The 21,937-nt window shown below is 42.8% G+C and overlaps 1 protein-coding gene across 1 annotated transcript; it reads left to right on the top strand.

Moving 5' to 3' along the window:
• The first annotated feature begins 9,704 nt into the window (after nucleotides 1-9,704).
• si:ch73-174h16.4 (leucine-rich repeat-containing protein 14) lies at nucleotides 9,705-13,736 on the top strand. Its single transcript, XM_064941901.1, has 3 exons — nucleotides 9,705-10,391; nucleotides 10,611-11,444; nucleotides 11,595-13,736. The coding sequence occupies exons 1-3, from the start codon at nucleotides 10,117-10,119 to the stop codon at nucleotides 12,166-12,168; spliced, it is 1,683 nt and encodes a 560-aa protein (XP_064797973.1). The 5' UTR covers nucleotides 9,705-10,116; the 3' UTR covers nucleotides 12,169-13,736.
• The last annotated feature ends 8,201 nt before the right edge of the window (nucleotides 13,737-21,937 follow it).

Here is a 21,937-nt window from a genome sequence, read left to right as displayed (position 1 = left end):
TTACACCACTCCAGCCGATGCTTGACATTGTGCATGGTGATCTTAGGCTTGTGTGCAGCTGCTCGGACAAGGAAACCCATTTCATGAAGCTCCCGATGAACAGTTCTTGTGCTGACATTGCTCCCAGAGGCAGTTTGGAACTCGGTAGTGAGTTTTGCAACTGAGGACAGGCGCTTCAGCAATCGGCGGTCCCGTTCTGTGAGCTTGTGTGGCCTACCACTTCGCGGCTGAGCTGTTGTTGCTCCTAGATGTTTCCACTTCACAATAACAGCACTTACTGTTGACCAGGGCAGCTCTAGTAGGGCAAACATTTTACGAACTGTCTTGTTGTAAAGGTGGTATCCTATGACGGTGCCACATTGAAAGTCACTGAGCTCTTCAGTAAGGCCATTCTACTGCCAATGTTTGTCTATGGAGAATGCATGGCTGTGTGCTCGATTTTATACACCTGTCAGCAACGGGTGTGGCTAAAAAAGCTGAATCCACAAATTTGAAGGGGTATCCACATACTTTTGTATATATAGTGTACCTTAGTATTCCAGAAGTCTAACTTTTAGCGAATACAAAATATAGGCTGCATCACATCCGGCCGTGATTGGGAGTCCCATAGGACGGTACACAATTGGCCCAGCATCGTCCGGGTTTAGCCGGGGTAGGCCGTCATTGTAAATAAGAATTTGTTCTTAACTGACTTGCCTAGTTAAAAAAAAACATTTTTAAAATGTAAAACGCTCTTAACAGTTTACAACTTAATGTAATTAGCTACAGTTGAAACCTGTTAAAAAGTCCTAGCGTACATCAGCTGACCGACTCTTCGGGAACATTAATGCGAATGTCATAATACCCATAAAACTTGGTGGTCAAACACGGAAATGGCTACAGTCATTTTTTCACAATTCATTTTTCCCATTGGATATAGATATAAGGGTTGGGGGGGCAGTCTGTAACCAGTATATAAGGGAACTAAACAGGACTGCCCCGTTAGAGCTCCTGACAGACGTTCACTATGGTGCATCAAGTTTGTTGGAACCTCTCCAGCACGCTGATAATTAACAATGATTCATTTAAGATTGTCTGAGTGTCCATGTGTAAGTATTTCCGCAACAGTACCCTAATGTCCCATGCCACTCTGACGTTGAAGATGTCTCCATTATTCTGGGCCATCATATTTTCGATCTTCTGCAGGAGCTCAGCAACCTGTGTGCTGTCCTCTTCCACCAACTTGTTGTTGAAGTCATGGTATCTGTTCTCACACTTCTCCAGGAGCCCCTGGAATGCCTCTCCAGCCCCCTGAAGGTAGTCCTCGATCCTCCTCTGACAACTCAACAGGTCAGCACGGGTGAACAGCAGAATGGTCTGTCTCCAGATCCTCTCACCAAACAGCCTCTCTAATCGTCTGGAGGCACACTGGTTCCACTCTGGGTCCAGACACACTTGTACAACCAGCAGGAGGGCATGGGGACCAGCCTTAGGGCTGTTCCAGCCAACACTGCAACATGCTACATTCAGGATAATATTACTAGTAGTAAGAGTAGCATCTTCAGTAGAGAGGCGGTCCCAGCCGGGAGTGTCCACCACTGTGACAAGTCTGCAAATGACAACCCCCTTCCTCTGCTTGTGGCTCTCTGTGTTTGTTGTGGCATTAAATATTTGTTTCCCCAGGATGATGTTGCCAGCTGAGATTTTGCCAGTCGACTGTTCACCAAACAAAATGATTTCCAACTCCGACATATTGCAAACTAATACGTGGTATTCTGAAGAAAGGTTACACAAATCCACATGAGCAAGTGTAGGCTATAAACAGACGTTGGTAGTTTGTTGCTTGTTTGGTGCAAAGTCATCACAATGAATGTGTATCTATTCTATTTAGTTCTAATGTAATCCTATTATACAGTTGAAATATAGGGCATAACGCAAAGGTTTAAAGTCTAAACATGGCAAACAACAATGGTAACCTGTCACGACTTCCGCCGAAGTCGGCCCCTCTCCTTGTTTGGGCGGAGTTCAGAGGTCGATGTCAGCAGCCTTCTAGCCATCGCCGATCCACTTTTAATTTTCCATTTGTTTTACACACCTGGTTTCAATCCCCCAATTACTTGTTCATTATTTAATCCTCTGTTCCTCCATGGTGTTTTGTGGGTGATTGTTTTTATGTATACTGTCCGTTATTGTGGGCTAGTTTATTGTGTTTATTGTATATATTTCAATTCTTGATTAAAGTACGTTCCTTACTCATATCCGCTGTCCTGCGCCTGACTCTTCCACACCAGCTACACACAGGTCACTTACATAACCTCCCAATGGCAGCCATTTCATATTGTCCCTCAGTGTCCTCTAATCACTCTAATCTGCAGTTGACTATAACAATTATAGTCAACTTATATTACACGACAACACACACATACAAATGTCTTTAAAAACTATTAGGCCCTTTTAGTAGCTCTAAAGTAGTCTGGCTGACACCAGCTCGTGTCACGTCTGCCTGACTAGCTTTACAGGTCTATGCCGACTATTGTAGGGTAGTGGGATAGGACAAATGAAAATACACTGAAAAAAATCTTGCAAAAGTGTCCTTTTAGTTGTTCAGCCTCCCAGAAGTAGACAATTGAAAGGATTTACCTATAAGGTACAATGGCAGACGGAGCAACAATTATTTGTTTTACTTTTGTCCAAATAGGCTATGAATGACAGCAATGGAGCTGGAAAGAACACAAACAAATCTGGGACCAGGCAAGGCAACTAGGCCCTTTAAAAGGCCCCTTTAAGTGTGGAACGTCTATCTGTGTAGTATAATATATAATATGAAAAGTATGCCATGACATGGTAATGACACATTTTATTTATTGCTAAATTAATCTTGGGAAATAACAAATAGTAATGACTAATTACAATAATAATAATAATAACAATAACAATACATATTATTATTAGAAAACTACTTCACACATAATATTAATATAATATTTAATATTGTACATGAATATAATGACAGACATTTTATAACACTATAATATTAGTAAATTAATAACACTTCCATTAAAACCACAAGAGACATTTATTCATTTTCCACCCTTGTAGATATAATGTCGCCGGAGGGGATGGCTGCCGTTTTATGTGGTCCTAATCAACCGTGCTATTTCGTTCGTTTTTTTTTTCGCGTTGTTTAAAAAAATAAGTTACACTTATTTTTTCATCGCTTCTGTTATTTTACTGTTGCTCCTTAATTATTTGTTATATTTAAAATATGTTTTCCTTAAACCTGCATTGTTGGTTAAGGGCTTGTAATTAAGCATTTCACTGTAATGTCTACCTGTTCGCCGTATGTGTCAAATAACTTTTGATTGGATTTTTATCAACAAAGTCTGCCCTGGGCTTGCTATCCCTGTGCTTTCATCCCGGTTGTTTACCCCAGACACAGGGGTTATGAGGACTAAACTGGACCAGTGGTTGATAGAAGATATACCATTGTACTTCATTTATCTGCTCTTTTGCAAAATAAGAAAGCCACATTGGCCGTATGGCTTATTTATACTGCCATCTTGTGGTAGTATAAATAATTCATTTTAAAATATATATATTTAACCTTTATCTAACTAGGCATGTCAAGAAATCCTTATTTACAATGACCACCTACCCCGGCCATACCCGGATGACACTGGGCCTATTGTGCGCCGCCCCAAGGGACTCCCAATCACGGTCGGTTGTGATACAGTCTGGAATCTAACCAGGGTCTGTAGTGAAGCCTCTAGCACTAAGACCACTGCGCCATTCGGGAGCCCAGAACACTAAATCAGTGGTTCCCAAACTTGTTATAGTTCCGTACCCCTTCAAACGTTCAACCTCCAGCTGCGTACCCACTCTAGCACCAGGGTCAGCGCACGCTCAAATGTTGTTTTTAGCCATCATCGTAAGCCTGCCACACACATACGCTATACGATACATTTATTAATCATAAGAATGGGTGTGAGTTTGTCACAACCCGGCTCGTGGGAAGTGACAAAGAGCTCTTATATGACCGGGGCACAAATAATAATGTAATAATGATTAATAATTTAGCTCTTTATTTAGCCATCTTAAATATATAACCTTGTTTGTTCATCGAAAATTGTGAATAACTCACCACTGGTTCATGAGAAGGGTGTGCTGGAAAGGATGCACATAACTCTGCAATGTTGGGTTGGAGAGAGTCTCAGTCTAAAAATCATCTTCCACACACAGTCTGTGCCTGTATTTAGTTTTCATGCTAGTGAATGCCGAGAATCCACTCTCACATAGGTTGCAAATGGCATCAGTGTCTTAACAGTGCGATTTGCCAAAGCAGGATATTCTGGGCGCAGCCCAATCCAGAAATTTGGCAGTGGCTTCTGATTAAATGATATTTTCACAGAACCGCTAGTTGCAATTTCGACGAGGCTTGCTTGTTCAGATATTGGTAAATGGACTGGAGGCAGGGCATGAAAGGGATAACGAATACAGTCGTTTGTGTCATCCGTTTCGGGAAAGTACCTGTGTAATTGGCCGCCAAACTCACTCAGGTGCTTCGCTATGTCACATTTGATATTGTCCGTATGTTGTCCTTGTTAAAGGCAGACAGAGAAGAGCTCAAACTTCTTAATCATAGCCTCAATTTTGTCCCGCATTTTGAATATAGTTGCGGAGAGTCCCTGTAATCCTAGATTCAGATCATTCAGGCAAGAAACATCACCCAGATAGGCCAGTCGTGTGAGAAACTGGTCATCATGCAAGCGGTCAGACAAGTGAAAATTATGGTCAGTAAAGAAAACTTTAATGTGAGCTGCTGTTGGTTGGTTCCAAAGCTATAAACATGCATTTATTAATGTCTACACTTGTTTTTGCAACGTTTATTCCATTATAGACACCTTAATACATACTTTGAAATGTTATGTGATCTAAACTTTTATTTTTAAATGTCAACTGCCCCTTAGAACCAACTGCTCTGGTTTTAAACGGTCTATGTGGCATCTATATGAGTCAGAAACATACATTCTAGTGTCAAAATTGACTGCAAAGTATAAATAGGATAATTTTGGTCATGAAGTCAGTCTTGTCCCAAACAGAGTTTTGTAAGTGAGTTCATCACGATTTAATGAGGGTTGGGTTTGGGTTATGATCTTGCCCACAAACACGAGAAAAGCAGCTGTGCTGATTGCACTCTATCAGCTGCATATCAGCTGCACGTGCTCTATCCAATCACAGCAGCCAGAACCTCCAGATAGTGATACAGACATTCCCATTACGCAGCGCCTCAGACTTGTTTACATAAGACAAAGCCCGCCAATGTTATGTTGAAATAACAGTTAGCCCTAAGCCCTTATTAATAGAGTGGCCACTTGAATCTGCCAGTTTCTGTGGAAAAATGTGAATTTAGACATTCAGAGCGCACGTGTATCCCAAATGCAACTTGTCCATATTCCAAAATCCATTTGTGAGCATCTTGTGTCCCTCTGGACCTGTTTTGTAACACGATTCGCTATGAAACACTACCAGACAGACACACACTCTGGTAATAGATATAGTGAGAAACTTGTAAAAATACAAGACGGCGCCAAAGCACAGCACACACATCGCCACTCGCCAATGACTTGATATGCTGAGTGTAGCCTGGCTGCTGAATGTGCCTGCTAGCTACTACTTTCTAGCTTAGACAAATAAGTATGATACTTTAGCTAGCTAGCAAGTGATTTTGTGCATGGATAAAGTGTGTGGCGTTTGCTTTATTCACAATAGTTTGACAGCTTGTCACACCCTGATCAGTTTCACCTGTCCCTGTTATTGTTTCCGACCCCTCCACGTGTCACTTGTTTTTCCCAGTGTATTTATCCCTGTGTTTCCTGTCTCTCTGTACCAGTTTGTCTTGTATGTCCAAGCCTACCAGTAGTTTTTCCCATTTTCTTGTTTTGCCTTTTCTCCTTTTTCTAGTTCTCCCGGATTTGACCGTTTCCTGTTCTGGACTCTTTACCAGCCTGCCTAACCATTCTGCCCGCCCTGACCCTGAGCCTGCCTGCCACTCTGTACCTCCTGGACTCTGATCTGGTTATGACCTTTTACCAGTCCACAACCATTCTCTTGCCTATTCCCTTTGGATTTATTAAACATCTTATTTAACTCCAACCATCTGCCTCCTGTGTCTGCGTTTGGGTCTTGCCTAGTGTCATGATACAGCTTGCAGATGAAGTTGTAGACATGTTATTGTTCTCAGAAATCAGTCCTGAGTGTGCAGGGACTTTTCTGACTTGATAGACTGACAAATTTTCCATGCAATTTTTTTTACTTGAGAAATACTGCGCCAAACACCTTAGCTAGATGTAAAACTGAGCAACTAAGATCTCCTCTGCCAAAATTTCTAAATTAATTACAGATTTCTTAATTTTGCTTAGATCAATTCTGAAGATTTTTAGGAAGTGTATGAGGCTGTTGTTGCTACAGTGACTCAGGAGGGACAAACAGTACCTGTTAGGGTACAATCACAGATCAATGAGCTAGATTTTTCATCGGATGTATAAATCTGAATGGTTCGATGGGAGGAAACCCAGTGACTAGCAGTGGGAGAAGATGGAGCGAGATGGATTTTGGCCAACATCCTGCAAGTTTTCTCATTGATGAAACATTTCACCTCAATACCATTTTCTGTTCCCTAAACTAGAATATGTTACAAACATTGTGGACTTTAGTAGACTTTATTTGGAATAAGTGTTTATTTGGAATACAAGGGCGAACTGAGTTATTGCACACACTCACTTCACAGCGTAGGCATTCCCTAACGGAAATATGCAAATACATGCTAGAAGGCGCCAACAAGATCTCACTAGCTCGTGCTTGGCTCTGCCTACCTCCTTGCTTCTTCTGCCTAGGCCCCCAGTGTCTGGTCTAGAGTGTGAAGTCTCTGTTAGTCAGCTACTGCTTAGCAATGGTGCCAAAAGCCCTGGGGCCTCATCAATGTAATATTCCGGGGACCAATTTTATTAATTGTTCAGCAGTCTTATGGCTTGGGGTAGAAGCTATTAAGGAGCCTTATGGTCCTAGACTCGGCGCTCTGGTACCGCTTGCCGTGCGATAGCAGAGAAAACAGTTTGGGTGACTGGAGTCTCTGACAATTTTATGGTCTTTCCTCTGACACCGCCTATTATATAGGTCCTGGATGGCAGGAAGCTTGGCCTGGGCCGTATGCATTACCCTCTGTAGTGCCAAATGCCGAGCAGTTGCCATAACAGGCGATGATACAACCGATCAGGATGCTCTCTATGGTGCAGCTGTAGAAATATGTTTACGGTCTGGGGACCCATGCCAAACCTTTCCTGTCTCCTGAGGGGAAAAAGATGTTGTCGTGCCCTCTTCACGACAGTCTTGGTGTGTTTGGACCATGATAGTTTGTTGGCAATGTGGACTTGAAGGAACTTGAAACTCTCGACCCGCTCCACTACAGCCCCGTTGATGTTAATTGGGGCCTGTTCGGCCTGCCTTTTCCTGTAGTACACGATCAGCTCCTTTGTCTTGCATACGAAGAGGGAGAGGTTGTTGTCCTGGCACCACACTGCCAGTTCTCTGACCTCCTCCCTATAGGCTGTCTCATTGTTGTCGGTGATCAGGCTAACCCCTGTTGTGTCATCAGCAAACTTAATGATAGTGTTGGAGTCGTGTTTGGCCACGCAGTCGTGGGTGAACAGTGAGTAGAGAGGGTACTAACTACACACCCCTGAGGGGCCCCAGTGTTGAGGATCAGCGGGGCAGACGTGTTGTTGCCTACCCTTACCACATGGGAGCGGCCCATCAGGAAGTCCAGGATCCAGTTGCAGAGGGAGGTGTTTATTCCCAGGGTCCTTAGCTTAATGATGAGCTTGGAGGGTACAATGGTGTTGAACGCTGAGCTATAGTCAATGAACAGCATTCAGACGTAGCTATTCCTTTTGTCATGGCGATTGCATCATCTGTGGATCTATTGAGGTGGTAAGCAAATTGAAGTGGGTCTAAGGTGTCAGGTAAGGTAGAAGTAATATGATCTTTAACTAGTCTCTTAAAGCACTTAATGATGAGAGAAGTGAGGGCTACAGGGCCATTAGTCATTTAGTTCAGTTACCTTTGCTTTTTTGGGTACAGGAACATTGGAGGACATCTTGAAGCAGTTGGGGACAGCAGACTGAGATAGGGAGAAATTGAATATGTCTGTAAACACTCCAGCCAGCTGGTCTGCACAAGTGAGAACTCAGAAATCTCTAACCCCACCCCCCACATCAGTGCGTTCAAAACAATTGGGAATTTAGGAAAAAACATGCTCTGATTACAGCTAATCGTGAATGAATCGTTAATAATGATGAGTGAGAAAGTTAGAGACACACAAATATCATACCCCTCCAAAAATGCTGCCCTCCCATGTTGTCATGGTGAGATGTTAGCATGTCTTGGGGGTATATTTGTGTGTCTAACTTTCTCACTCAACATTATTCACGATTCATTCAGGATTATCCGTAATTATGGTAGCATCCACTTTAATGTAGAAGTGTTTAGAAACATATAATATTCTTAAAAGTGGCTCCAAAATGACACAACACATTATTTACCATTCATTTCTATTGGACACAAAATAATCTGAAACACAACCAAAACAAAAAGCAAATGCATCCAACCAATTTGTAGAGTCACAAACTTGATGTATTCATTGTGTGCAATGCATATAGGACCAAATACTTAACCTATTACTACATTAATACACATACAACCCTTAAACAAAAATATTGCCGTTTTGAAACTGCAGTAAAAGTACGGTAACGGCAGTCGACTGTGGTATTTTGGACGCAGTAATTGCAGAAAAACTGCAGTTCAGTTATACTGCACTTAAACTGCAGTTACATTTGCAAAACTACTGCAGTAAACTTTGCAACTCTGCCTAAAGGCCCGCATCTCGGAGTCGCCTCTTCACTGTTAACGTTGAGACTGGTGTTTTGCGGGGTTCTACTTAATGAAGCTGCCAGTTGAGGACCATTTTCCTGTCAAAAATGTGACAAGTACTTTTTTGTGTCAGTGAAAATGTATGGAGTAAAAAGTACATTATTTCCTTTAGGAATGGAGTGAAGTAAAAGTTTGAAAAAATATAAATAGTAAAGTAAAATACAGATACGCCAAAAAACAACTTAAGTAGTACTTTAAAGTATTTTTACTTAAGTACTTTACACCACTGCTGTAGACAACTGGGAACTCTGGAAACAAACTAGATCAAATCATAACGTCAGTGATCTTCGGGGAAACAAACTAGATCAAATCACAACGCCAGTGATCTTCAGGTCGTCCAATTCCCGAGTTGGATGACCATTCAAAATATTTTTCTCAGTCGGGGCTCGTTTTTTATATATATATTTGAGAGTTTCTGTATGCCCTGAAAGCACTGAAGTCGGAAGTCGAGGATTTCCGAGTTCCCAGTTTGCTGTTTTGAATAGGGCATAGCCGTCCAACATTCGTGCATTTGCTTTTTCCTGTTATCAACAGTATATGCACAAATATAAATATACTATAATAATTAGGCTCTACATTTCTGACACTATTGAATTAAAATGTTATTTTTTAAAGCGAGCCATTTACCATCTTTGGTGACAATAACTACTAAATAAAAGAAAATCTAAATGGGGCGCGTATCGATAGCATCATCATATATAACGTCATCAGTAAGTAACCGTAAACGCCATAATAAACGATTCGGAGTCGGCAATCCATCGGTCCTATCTATGACATGGCATGCTAACATGATGTGCAACACTATCTTTTTGACCCGAGACATTTCCACCAATCGTTGAATACTTTCTGGATGTTTATTATCTAGATATCGGCTTTACATATAAAGTATATTTTTAGTTGCGTAAGCTATCAAACGATCTACTTCGCGACCTTTGCTTAATATCTACAGTACTGTAGCTGACGTTAGGGCTACCAGAAAATGTTCACCGGCATATAAGATAGTTAACTAGACCGCTCAATAGATAGTCAGCAAAGTTGCAAAATATACATATCGCGTTTAATTATCTCCGGAAAGTTACTAACGGTCGTTATTTTTTGCTTATTTACTTTAAACAATTGGGGATAATCTATCAACAGCTCAAAACAAGAGTGATGGTGCTTCCCTTGGTGAATCTTTGTGCCAAAGAGGTTGTGAGTGATCACAGTTCCTCTCCAGGTTGGCTTGGTTGTGTACCCAGGGAACTGTACAGACCGCTTCTGGAGGCTGCCTTCACCAACTGCCGCCCGCTGGCTGTCGGGGAATTGGTGCAGCGATGGCCCGAGCGGACTCTGCGGGCTGGCGGCCGGAGGCAGGGGCAGAGTCCTCCAAATCGACTCTGTGTCCAGGCTCTCTTGCTCGCGGTAGTCAGAGGGTTGTCGGACAAAAGGTAACACACAATCAATCTTTGTCAGTTTACTTCTCTGAAACAACATTATCCAGCGATGTTAATGAGGTTTTGAATAATGGTAACAAAATACTTTTTAATAGTAAGATCAATCGACAACTTCACAGCCTACAATCTCAATGTCATAGAGGTAGCTCACATCTAAGATGGCAGACATCCATGGGCACCAGACAATCTTTGTCCATGTTATCACATTCCTAGGTGTGCTCTCCAGGTGCTGGACCTATGTGGGCTGCAGTGTGAGGAGGGAGGAGTGGGAGACCCAATGGGTGGTTGGTCACTGACTGTGGCCCTCAGCACAATGGTTGTACAGGCCAGGGCTGCAGCTCAGAAGGCCCTCGGGAGAGAGGGGGAACGGGAAAGGAAGAGAGTGCTGGCCATGGAAAGGGAGAGAGACGTGGTCAAACGAGAAAGAGGAGGAGGGTTGGAGGAAGGAGAGGGAGGCGGGCTGTTGGTGGAGTCTGTGAGAAAAGAGAAAGAGGAGACATCGGGGTGTCTGCGGGAGGACCAGCAGGTGAAGGGGGTGAGGAGGAGGATGGAGATGGAGAGGAGAAAGGAGAGTGCAGCAGTGGCAGGTGGCAAGGGGGAGGCAGACTCTGAGGTAGACAGCGAGGTGGTGGTGTGTGTGAGGGCTGACCTCTTTGTGAATGCCCGCTCCTGGGAGCGTGTGCGCGCAGCCCTGGGTATGACAGGCCCCCTCAAGTTACAGTGCAGGTATGTCCGTGTGGAGGAGCTTTCTGTCTCCAGCATCGGATCTCTGCTAGACCTCCTACCCTGTCATGTCCTCCTTGGAGTGGACATCCGCTACAGCTGCCTGGGGGTGGCCGGCCTGGCTCTCCTCCTCCCTCAGCTCTCCATGTTCCCCATGCTGAGCTCCTTGCGCCTGCACTATTGCAACCTGGACATCCGCAGAGACATGGCTGGCCAGGAGGGGGCAATGAAGGACATGTCCCAGGGGCTGGGGAAGCTCAGTCAGCTGCGCCGCCTCAGCCTCACTGCCCTCCGGCTGCCTGGACACCTCCGCATGCTGCTCAGGTAGGACAAGCTCTCCATTGTCTCTAGCATGTGGTCTGTAAAGATGGAGGTTGTGTGTGCATATTCTCATGAACAGCTTGAACTGTGTCTCATGTATTTGTTCCCTCTCCCACTTGTTCCCCATCCTCCTACTTGTTCCCTGTTCCCTAGCTCTTTCCCTCAGCCGCTGGAGGTGCTGGAGCTTCCCTACCTGAGCCTAACCCCCGCCGACCTCTCCTATCTATCCTGCAGCCCGCATGCCTCCTCGCTGCAGCAATTGGACCTGAGTGAGAACAGGCTGGATGAGTTGGCCTTGCCCTCGATGCGTCGCCTCCTCTCCCAGGCATCCTGCTGCCTCATGCAACTTTCCCTGAGCGGCTGTGGCCTCACCGACGGCCTGTTGGCGGCAATGCTCCCGTCGCTCAGCTGCTGCCGGGGCCTGAAGAGCCTGGGCCTCGCCTTGAACCCGCTCTCCCTGGCTGGGCTCCTGGACCTGGTGAGGACGGCGGTCAGGATGCCCTCCCTCCGACAGCTTCTGTACCCCAATCCCCTGGAGGACTACCAGCCTGGGCTGCCCCCCATGCCCTCCAGTGCCCAGCTGCTGGACTGGCCCTTGGATGAGCTGGTGGAGGTCCACGAGGCCACCAGTCTCCAACTAGACAGGGTGGTGATGGAGAGTGGCCGCTCGGACCTGTTACTGACCTGCGACCTTCTCAACTACAATAAAGACTTGGTGGAGCAGTGAGGTCATTGAAAGAATGATCCCCTCCAATTTTAAAACCACACGACTGTACACGTGCCTGCCTACTGTCAATCATTCATAATAATTTGGCTGAAATTGTCAATGTTTTTATACCTCAGTATTGTTGGCAATGCTTTTTAAATATAGAACAGAAGCTGGTGAGGTGAGGACAGCTCACAGTAATGGCTGGAATGGAATAAATGGAACAGCATGTGTTTGAAACCGTTCCATTGATTCTTTTCCAATAATTTCTATGAGCCGGTCTCCGATTTAAAGTCCCACCAGCCACTACAGGTAGAATAATTCTGATTACACTATTCAGTCATCTAGATTTGTGTTACGAACTGATTATTCAACCGTTTCAGAGGAGCATTAGGATCTTACAGAAAAACATACTTCAACGGGTGCTTACTAACAAGCCAACTCAAATACTGTGTACTTATTTACTTATGCAGTTGTTGGATACACTGTATGTCCGTTTGTGCCAAATGACAGGGGGTAGGTTATTCTATATTCTCAAAGTATAAGAAGGGGTAACAGTTCAGATGGAGAGAGATCATCAGCCCAGTCCCAATCCCACTGAGCTAAGGTTACAGCTTTTACCCTACCGTCATGTGCCTTCCTGTCTGCCACCATGCAAGTCTGTTGTCCAGAAGGGCAGTCTGAATGGTGGTTACACAGACCCCGATAATCCCTATCTAGTTTGTTTTTGGAAAACATTTAATCGTGTGATAAGTTAACAGCTTATTGGAAATACAGCAATCTGATTATGAGTGCGTTAGACTTGTCTGTGTGTGGAAGGTGTCGGCTTTATAAGTGTGTTTAAAGCTTTATATGAATTGCGACGAGGTGGATATTTCCCATGAAAATTATATGTATTTTCTATGGCATTATCTTCTCTGCTGAATAAGTTTCTTTAGGGATAGATGGAAATTTACTGGGGGGGGGGGGCTCGTCCAACTCAAGGTGTCATAAAAAAAATGCACCCCCCTCCCCAACACAAAAAATATTTTCACAAGACCCTCCCCTTGCACTGTAAAGTAAATGTAATAGCCTCCTCCCTCATAGGATTGACTCAAAATGATGTTTATGACCAAAAATAACTATAACTGTAGCAACCCTGTGTTTATGAACGTGGATATCGACTTTGTCATATCAGCATGCTTTTGTAGCAGGGCCACGGGCCAGAAGGCTAATGGGTTCGCCGACCACCACAGGCGAGCTCACTCTCCCTGCCTGTTTCATTACACTATGATCAGAGCCAACTGCAGTCAATGCTTAGCTAGGGGTAATCAGATGTTCAACATTTTGATGCTGTATTTATAAATATATAAAATACATGCATTGAATTTTCCACCAACAGGTGTCTGTGCCAATGCACCACACAACCAATAAACAAAGCATACTGACTTCGTGCACTTCAATAGCATGGTTTGTGTTTTCACCACAATAAATAGCCTGTCAATTTTGACAAACAGAAATACATCCCTCACTACCTTGTAGGCTTAACCAGTATCAAAGGCTTGGCTTGACAATCTCCGAATGTCATTAAACTTTTTGGTGTTTTGTAACAGATGTCTCTTTCCATTCGTCTATTGGCTGCTGCACAGTTTGGATTGATTGATTTTTGTCAGTAAAAGAAATACATATATACATCATTTTTATTTCCATTGTGGTGCCTATTTTTAACATACAGTTGAAGTCGGAAGTTTATATACAGTGCCTTGCGAAAGTATTCGGCCCCCTTGAACTTTGCGACCTTTTGCCACATTTCAGGCTTCAAACATAAAGATATAAAACTGTATTTTTTTGTGAAGAATCAACAACAAGTGGGACACAATCATGAAGTGGAACGACATTTATTGGATATTTCAAACTTTTTTAACAAATCAAAAACTGAAAAATTGGGCGTGCAAAATTATTCAGCCCCTTTACTTTCAGTGCAGCAAACTCTCTCCAGAAGTTCAGTGAGGATCTCTGAATGATCCAATGTTGACCTAAATGACTAATGATGATAAATACAATCCACCTGTGTGTAATCAAGTCTCCGTATAAATGCACCTGCACTGTGATAGTCTCAGAGGTCCGTTAAAAGCGCAGAGAGCATCATGAAGAACAAGGAACACACCAGGCAGGTCTGAGATACTGTTGTGAAGAAGTTTAAAGCCGGATTTGGATACAAAAAGATTTCCCAAGCTTTAAACATCCCAAGGAGCACTGTGCAAGCGATAATATTGAAATGGAAGGAGTATCAGACCACTGCAAATCTACCAAGACCTGGCCGTCCCTCTAAACTTTCAGCTCATACAAGGAGAAGACTGATCAGAGATGCAGCCAAGAGGCCCATGATCACTCTGGATGAACTGCAGAGATCTACAGCTGAGGTGGGAGACTCTGTCCATAGGACAACAATCAGTCGTATATTGCACAAATCTGGCCTTTATGGAAGAGTGGCAAGAAGAAAGCCATTTCTTAAAGATATCCATAAAAAGTGTCGTTTAAAGTTTGCCACAAGCCACCTGGGAGACACACCAAACATGTGGAAGAAGGTGCTCTGGTCAGATGAAACCAAAATTGAATTTTTTGGCAACAATGCAAAACGTTATGTTTGGCGTAAAAGCAACACAGCTCATCACCCTGAACACACCATCTCCACTGTCAAACATGGTGGTGGCAGCATCATGGTTTGGGCCTGCTTTTCTTCAGCAGGGACAGGGAGGATGGTTAAAAGTGATGGGAAGATGGATGGAGCCAAATACAGGACCATTCTGGAAGAAAACCTGATGGAGTCTGCAAAAGACCTGAGACTGGGACGGAGATTTGTCTTCCAACAAGACAATGATCCAAAACATAAAGCAAAATCTACAATGGAATGGTTCAAAAATAAACATATCCAGGTATTAGAATGGCCAAGTCAAAGTCCAGACCTGAATCCAATCGAGAATCTGTGGAAAGAACTGAAAACTGCTGTTCACAAATGCTCTCCATCCAACCTCACTGAGCTCGAGCTGTTTTGCAAGGAGGAATGGGAAAAAATGTCAGTCTTTCGATGTGCAAAACTGATAGAGACATACCCCAAGCGACTTACAGCTGTAATCGCAGCAAAGGTGGCGCTACAAAGTATTAACTTAAGGGGGCTGAATAATTTTGCACGCCCAATTTATCAGTTTTTGATCTGTTAAAAAAGTTTGAAATATCCAATAAATGTCGTTCCACTTCATGATTGTGTCCCACTTGTTGTTGATTCTTCACAAAAAAATACTGTTTTATATCTTTATGTTTGAAGCCTGAAATGTGACAAAAGGTCGCAAAGTTCAAGGGGGCCGAATACTTTCGCAAGGCACTGTACACTTAGGTTGGAGTCATTAAAACTCGTTTTTCAACCACTCCACACATTTCCTGTTAACAAACTACAGTTTTGGCAAGTCGGTTAGGACATCTACATTGTGCATGACAAGTCATTTTGCAGACAGATTATTTCACTTATAATTCATTGTATTCCAGTGGGTCAGAAGTGTACATACACTAAGTTGACTGCCTTTTATCAGCTTGGAAAATTCCAGAAAATGATGTCATGGCTTTAGAAGTTTCTGATAGGCTAATTGACATCATTTGAGTCAATTGGAGGTGTACCTGTGGATGTATTTCAAAGCCTACCTACAAAATCAGTGCCTCTTTGCTTGACATCATGTGAAAATCAAAATAAATCAGCCAAGACCTCAGAAAATAAATTGTAGACTTCCACAAGTCTGGTTCATTTAGGCCACTTTCCTAAAATAATAATTGTCTGAGCACTTAATATATCAGGGCATTGCATGCATAGGCCAATAGGCTTAGGTGTCCTCTGTACACAAAACATTAGGAGTTCAACAAGGGTTCTTCTAAGATTCTCAAAGTTCTTTGAAGAACCTCAGTGTTCTTGGCACTGAAAATTGTCCCCGAAAGGTTCTTCCAAGAACTCTATAGGAGGTGGAGCCTCCTTAGTTGGTGAGGGTTCTTGCAGGAACCTAACTGCCCAGCTTGAAACATTTGGATTTTAATTTGAAAGGACAGCGGGTGCAGGCACTTTAAAGATCTCCTCAATTTAAGGTAAGGTTTGTCCCAGAAAATGGACACAATTCAATGGATTTCAATCAACAAAGAGGTAAGAATATGTAGGCTATAAGAATAGGGTAGCTGTATTGGGTGCAAATGACTGAACTGCTCACTTGTGTCTGTGTCTGCAGATAAACAGACAAGGAGGCATACCATTGGTATTGGTATCTTTATGCAGATCACATTTACCATCCTGCATCCTTACCTCCCATAGGCCTCTACATTATGGACAAGGTATGTGTATGAAAAACATGACAAACACTTTTTTTTCATTCACACTTAACCTCAAAAAACAAGGTATGAATAGCATCATGTGCATGTTTTGGTCATCATCTGTATAAATCATTTTTGGGGGGATTGACAGACTTCACACTCCCTACACCTCTGATGGATATAATAGGAAACCTGTTTGATCACCATGCACTGCAAAATCATTCTGGCTATGGATACAGAGAACATCAGCACACCAGAGGACATACCCATTATAATTGGGGCTCTGCTGGGAGTTTACCTCATATTTAGATTTTTTAATTCTGCTTTGTCAGAAAAATCATAATAAACACTGACAACTAAAATATTATTATTGTTATGCATATTATGATGCATATTATTATTATTATTATTAATAATAATAGGGGAGGGGGGGTAGCTAAAAATATTACCACAGAATGTTCTTCAAAAGGTTCTTAGGGGATCCATTAAAAGGGATTATTTGAAGAAGTTACAGGGGTTCTGTCACGTGTGCTTCCTCTCCGGCCTCTAGGCCACCAGGCTGCTCGTTAGGGCGCACACCTGTCACCAGCGTTAGGCACATAATGACAGTCACCTGGACTCCATCACCTCCTTGATTACCTGCCCATTATACTGTATGTCACTCCCTTTGGTTTCTTCCCCAGTTGTCATTGTTCCTGTCCTAGGTCGGTGCTCGATTTCTTGTTTTGTTATTTTATTTATTAAATGTATTCACTCCCTGAACTTGCTTTCCGACTTTCAGTGTACATCGTTACAGGTTCCCCCAATTTCATTTTGAAGAACCCCTAAAGGATACTCCATGAACCTTTTCTTTTTAGAGAGTATTAAATTAATATTTTAATATAAATAATATTTATATACAGTACCAGTCAAAAGATTGGACACATCTACTCATTCAAGGGTTTTTCTTTATTTTCACTATTTTCTATGTTGTAGAATAATAGTGAAGACATCAAAACTATGAAACAGCACATTGAATAATGTAGTAACCAAAAAAGTGTTAAACAAATCAAAATATATTTTAGATTCTTCAAAGTAGCCACCCTTTGCCTTGATGACAGCTTTGCACACTCATGAGGTATTCACCTGGAATGCATTTCAATTAACAGGTGTACCTTTGTTAAAAGTACATTTTGTGGAATTTCTTTCCTTAATGCATTTGAGCCAATCAGTTGTGTTGTGACAAGGTAGGGGTGGTATACAGAAGATAGCCCTATTTGGTAAAATACCACGTCAATACTATGGCAAAAACAGCTCAAATAAGCTAAGAGAAATGACAGTCCATCATTACGTTAAGACATGAAGGTCAGTCAATCTTAAAAAAGTGCAGTCGCAAATAACATCAAGAGCTATGATGAAACTGGCTCTCATGAGGACCGCCACAGGAAAGGAAGACCCAGAGTTACCTCTGCTGCAGAGGATAAGTTCAATAGAGTTAACTGCACCTCAGATCACAGCCCAAAGAAACACTTCACAGAGTTCAAATAACAGACTCATCTCAACATCAACTGTTCAGAGGAGACTGCGTGAATCAGGCCTTCATGGTTGAATTGCTGAAAAAAAACACTACTGAAGGACACCAATAACAAGAAGAGACTTGCTTGGGCCAAGAAACACGAGCAATGGACATTAGACAGGTGGAAATCTGTCCTTTGGTCTGATGGGTCCAAATTTGAGATTTTTGGTTCCAACCGCCGTGTCCCAACACACCTCCAGACTGTGTAAGGGCTATTTGACCAAGAAGGAGTGTGATGGAGTGCTGCATCAGATGACCTGGCCTCCACAATCAACCAACCTCAACCCAATTGAGATGGTTTGGGATGAGATGGACCGCAGAGTAAAGGAAAAGCAGCCAACAAGTGCTCAGCATATGTGGGAACCCCTTCAAGACTGTTGGAAAAGCATTCCAGGTGAAGCTGGTTGAAAGAAGACTAAGAGTGTGCAAAGCTGTCATCAAGGGATAGGGTGACTATTTTGAAGAATTTAAAGTTTAAAATATATTTAGATTTGTTTAGCCCTTTTATGGTTACTACATGATTCCATATGTGTTATTTCATAGTTTTGATGTCTTCACTATTATTCTACGATGTAGAAAATAGTAAAAATAAAGAAAAACCCTTGAATGAGTAGATGTGTCCAAACTTTTGATTGGTACTGTATATACAGTATATCACAAAGTGAGTACACCACTCACATTTTTGTAAATATTTGAGTGTATCTTTTCATGTAACAACACTGAAGAAATGACACTTTGCTACAATGTAAAGTAGTGAGTGTACAGCTTGTATAACAGTGTAAATTTGCTGTCTCCTCAAAATAACTCACACAGCCATTAACACACAGCCATTAATGTCTAAACTGCTGGCAACAAAAGTGAGTACACCCCTAAGTGAAAATGTCCAAATTGGGCCCAAAGTGTCAATATTTTGTGTGGCCACCATCATTTTCCAGCACTGCCTTAACCCTCTTGGGCATGAAGTTCACTAGAGCTTCACAGGTTGCCACTGGAGTCCTCTTCCACTCCTCCACAACATCACAGAGCTGGTGGATGTTAGAGACCTTGCACTCCTCCACCTTCCGTTTTAGGATGCCCTACAGATGCTCAATAGTGTTTAGGTCTGGAGACATGCTTGGCCAGTCCATCACCTTTATCCTCAGGTTCTTTAGCAAGGCAGTGGTCGTCATGTAGATGTGTTTGGGTTCGTTATCATGTTCGGAATACTGCCCTGCGGCCCAGTCTCTGAAGGGAGGGGATCATGCTCTGCTTCAGTATGTCACAGTACATGTTGGCATTCATGGTTCCCTCAATGAACTGTAGCTCCCCAATGCCGGCAGCACTCATGCAACCCCATACCATGACACTCCCACCACCATGCTTGACTGTAGGCAAGAAACACTTGTCTTTGTACTCCTCATCTGGTTGCCGCCACACACGCTTGACACCATCTGAACCAAATAAGTTTATCTTGGTCTCATCAGACCACAGGACATGGTTCCAGTAATCCATGTCCTTAGTCTGTTTTGTCTTCAGCAAACTGTTTGTGGGCTTTCTTGTGCATCATCTTTAGAAGAGGCTTCCTTCTGGGACGACAGCCATGCAGACCAATTTGATGCAGTGTACGGCGTATGGTCTGAGCACTGACAGGCGGACCCCCCACCCCTCCAACCTCTGCAGCAATGCTGGGAGCACTCATACGTCTATTTCCCAAAGACAACCTCTGGATATGAAGCTGAGCACGTGCACTCAACGTCTTTGGTCGACCATGGCGAGGCCTGTTCTGAGTGGAACCTGTCCAGTTAAACCGCTGTATGGTCTTGGCCACCGTGCTGCAGCTCAGTTTCAGGGTCTTGGCAATCTTCTTATAGCCCAGGCCATCTTTATGTAGAGCAACAATTATTTTTTTCAGATCCTCATCGAGTTCTTTGCCATGAGGTGCCATGTTGAACTTCCAGTGACCAGTCAGTATGAGGGAGTGTGAGAGCGATGACACCAAATTTAACACACCTGCTCCCCATTCACACCTGAGACCTTGTAACACTAACAAGTCACATGACACCGGGGAGGGAAAATGGCTAACTGGGCCCAATTTGGACATTTTCACTTAGGGGTGTACTCACGTTTGTTGCCAGCGGTTTAGACATTAATGGCTGTGTGTTGAGTTATTTTGAGGGGTCAGCAAATTTACACAAGCTGTACACTCACTACTTTACATTGTAGCAAAGTGTCATTTCTTCAGTGTTGTCACATGAAAAGATATACTCAAATATTTACAAAAATGTGAGGGGTGTACTCACTTTTGTGATACACTGTATACAGTGCCTTGCGAAAGTATTCGTCCCCCTTGAACTTTGCGACCTTTTGCCACATTTCAGGCTTCAAACATAAAGATATAAAACTGTATTTTTTTGTGAAGAATCAACAACAAGTGGGACACAATCATGAAGTGGAACGACATTTATTGGATATTTCAAACTTTTTTAACAAACCAAAAACTGAAAAATTGGGCGTGCAAAATTGGGCGTGCTCCTCCTGCTCCTCCTACGGCCTCCTCCACATCTCCTGATGTACTGGCCTGTCTCCTGGTAGCGCCTCCATGCTCTGGACACTATGCTGACAGACACAGCAAACCTTCTTACCACAGCTCGCATTGATGTGCCATCCTGGATGAGCTGCACTACCTGAGCCACTTGTGTGGGTTGTAGACTCCGTCTCATGCTACCACTAGAGTGAAAGCACCGCCAGCATTAAAACGTGACCAAAACATCAGCCAGGAAGCATAGGAACTGAGAAGTGGTCTGTGGTTATCACCTGCAGAACCACTCCTTTATTGGGGGTGTCTTGCTAATTGCCTATAATTTCCACCTGTTGTCTATTCTATTTGCACAACAGCATGTGAAATTTATTGTCAATCAGTGTTGCTTCCTAAGTGGACAGTTTGATTTCACAGAAGTGTGATTGACTTGGAGTTACATTGTGTTGCTTAAGTGTTCCCTTTATTTTTTTGAGCAGTGTATATATATATATATATAAAGGAAAATAAGTTTAAGCCTAACCACAGAGAGATTGAGAGAGATAAAGATATGCCAGTAGCATGCTAAGACACTGTCATGCATTTCTTTATGCCAGATGGCTACTGTGTCTGCTATACGAATATAGATGTACAGAAGGAGGATAATTTGTACATTTTCTATAAGAATATTTTGTATAAAGATAGGCATTATATTGTTAGATTATGGGAGTAACTCTGGTAGGGCTGAAACAGACTTCCTTACCTCAAATTCAACTGTCGGAGTCTGTTGGAGTGCCGGGGCGCACTGTCTTCATATCATAAGCCTGCAGTAGCTAAAGCTTAATAATAGCCACACCATACCAAAACTTCACAAACATTCAGTGGCATGTATTAATGGATACCAAGGGAAGCCAGGCTTCCCTCAAAAATGTACCAAGAAAAAATATATACATTTTTTTTTATTTTGTCTCGCTGTGTATTCATAATGTTCCTTCAATTCGCAAGAGGCTGAATGTATCTCACCGGAGAAAGCATCCAAGGGAGCGAAACAGAGCCCATCAGTCTCTCTATTTGTAGGTCATCTATCTGATGCGGTCTGGTCATAAAGAGTATGACATTGTTGCCACCCGTAGCATTGAATCCAAGAGAAGCCAGCATTCTTTGGCCTCCTTAGATTAAAAAAAAGTATAAACAAATAGCTAATCAGTGTTGAGCTAAACTGAGTGAGCTCAACTGTGAATGGTCCTGGGGCACCAAAAAAAGTGTAAAGGGAAGCCAATTTGGATTTGCTTTGATCACAGAGAAATATGTCATCGACAGAAACAACTTGAATTGTTGCATCTCGTTTAGTTGTTGTCCTCCAGTGACTAGTTAGCTTGCTAAAATTGTCCCTTTACTAAATTAGCCATGGATGG

This window comes from Oncorhynchus masou, chromosome 28 (genome assembly GCF_036934945.1).
Source record: "Oncorhynchus masou masou isolate Uvic2021 chromosome 28, UVic_Omas_1.1, whole genome shotgun sequence".
NCBI classification, from domain to species: Eukaryota; Metazoa; Chordata; class Actinopteri; order Salmoniformes; family Salmonidae; genus Oncorhynchus; species Oncorhynchus masou.
The sequence above is the reverse complement of the archived record's forward strand: the minus strand, read 5'-3'. Positions and strand labels throughout refer to the sequence as shown.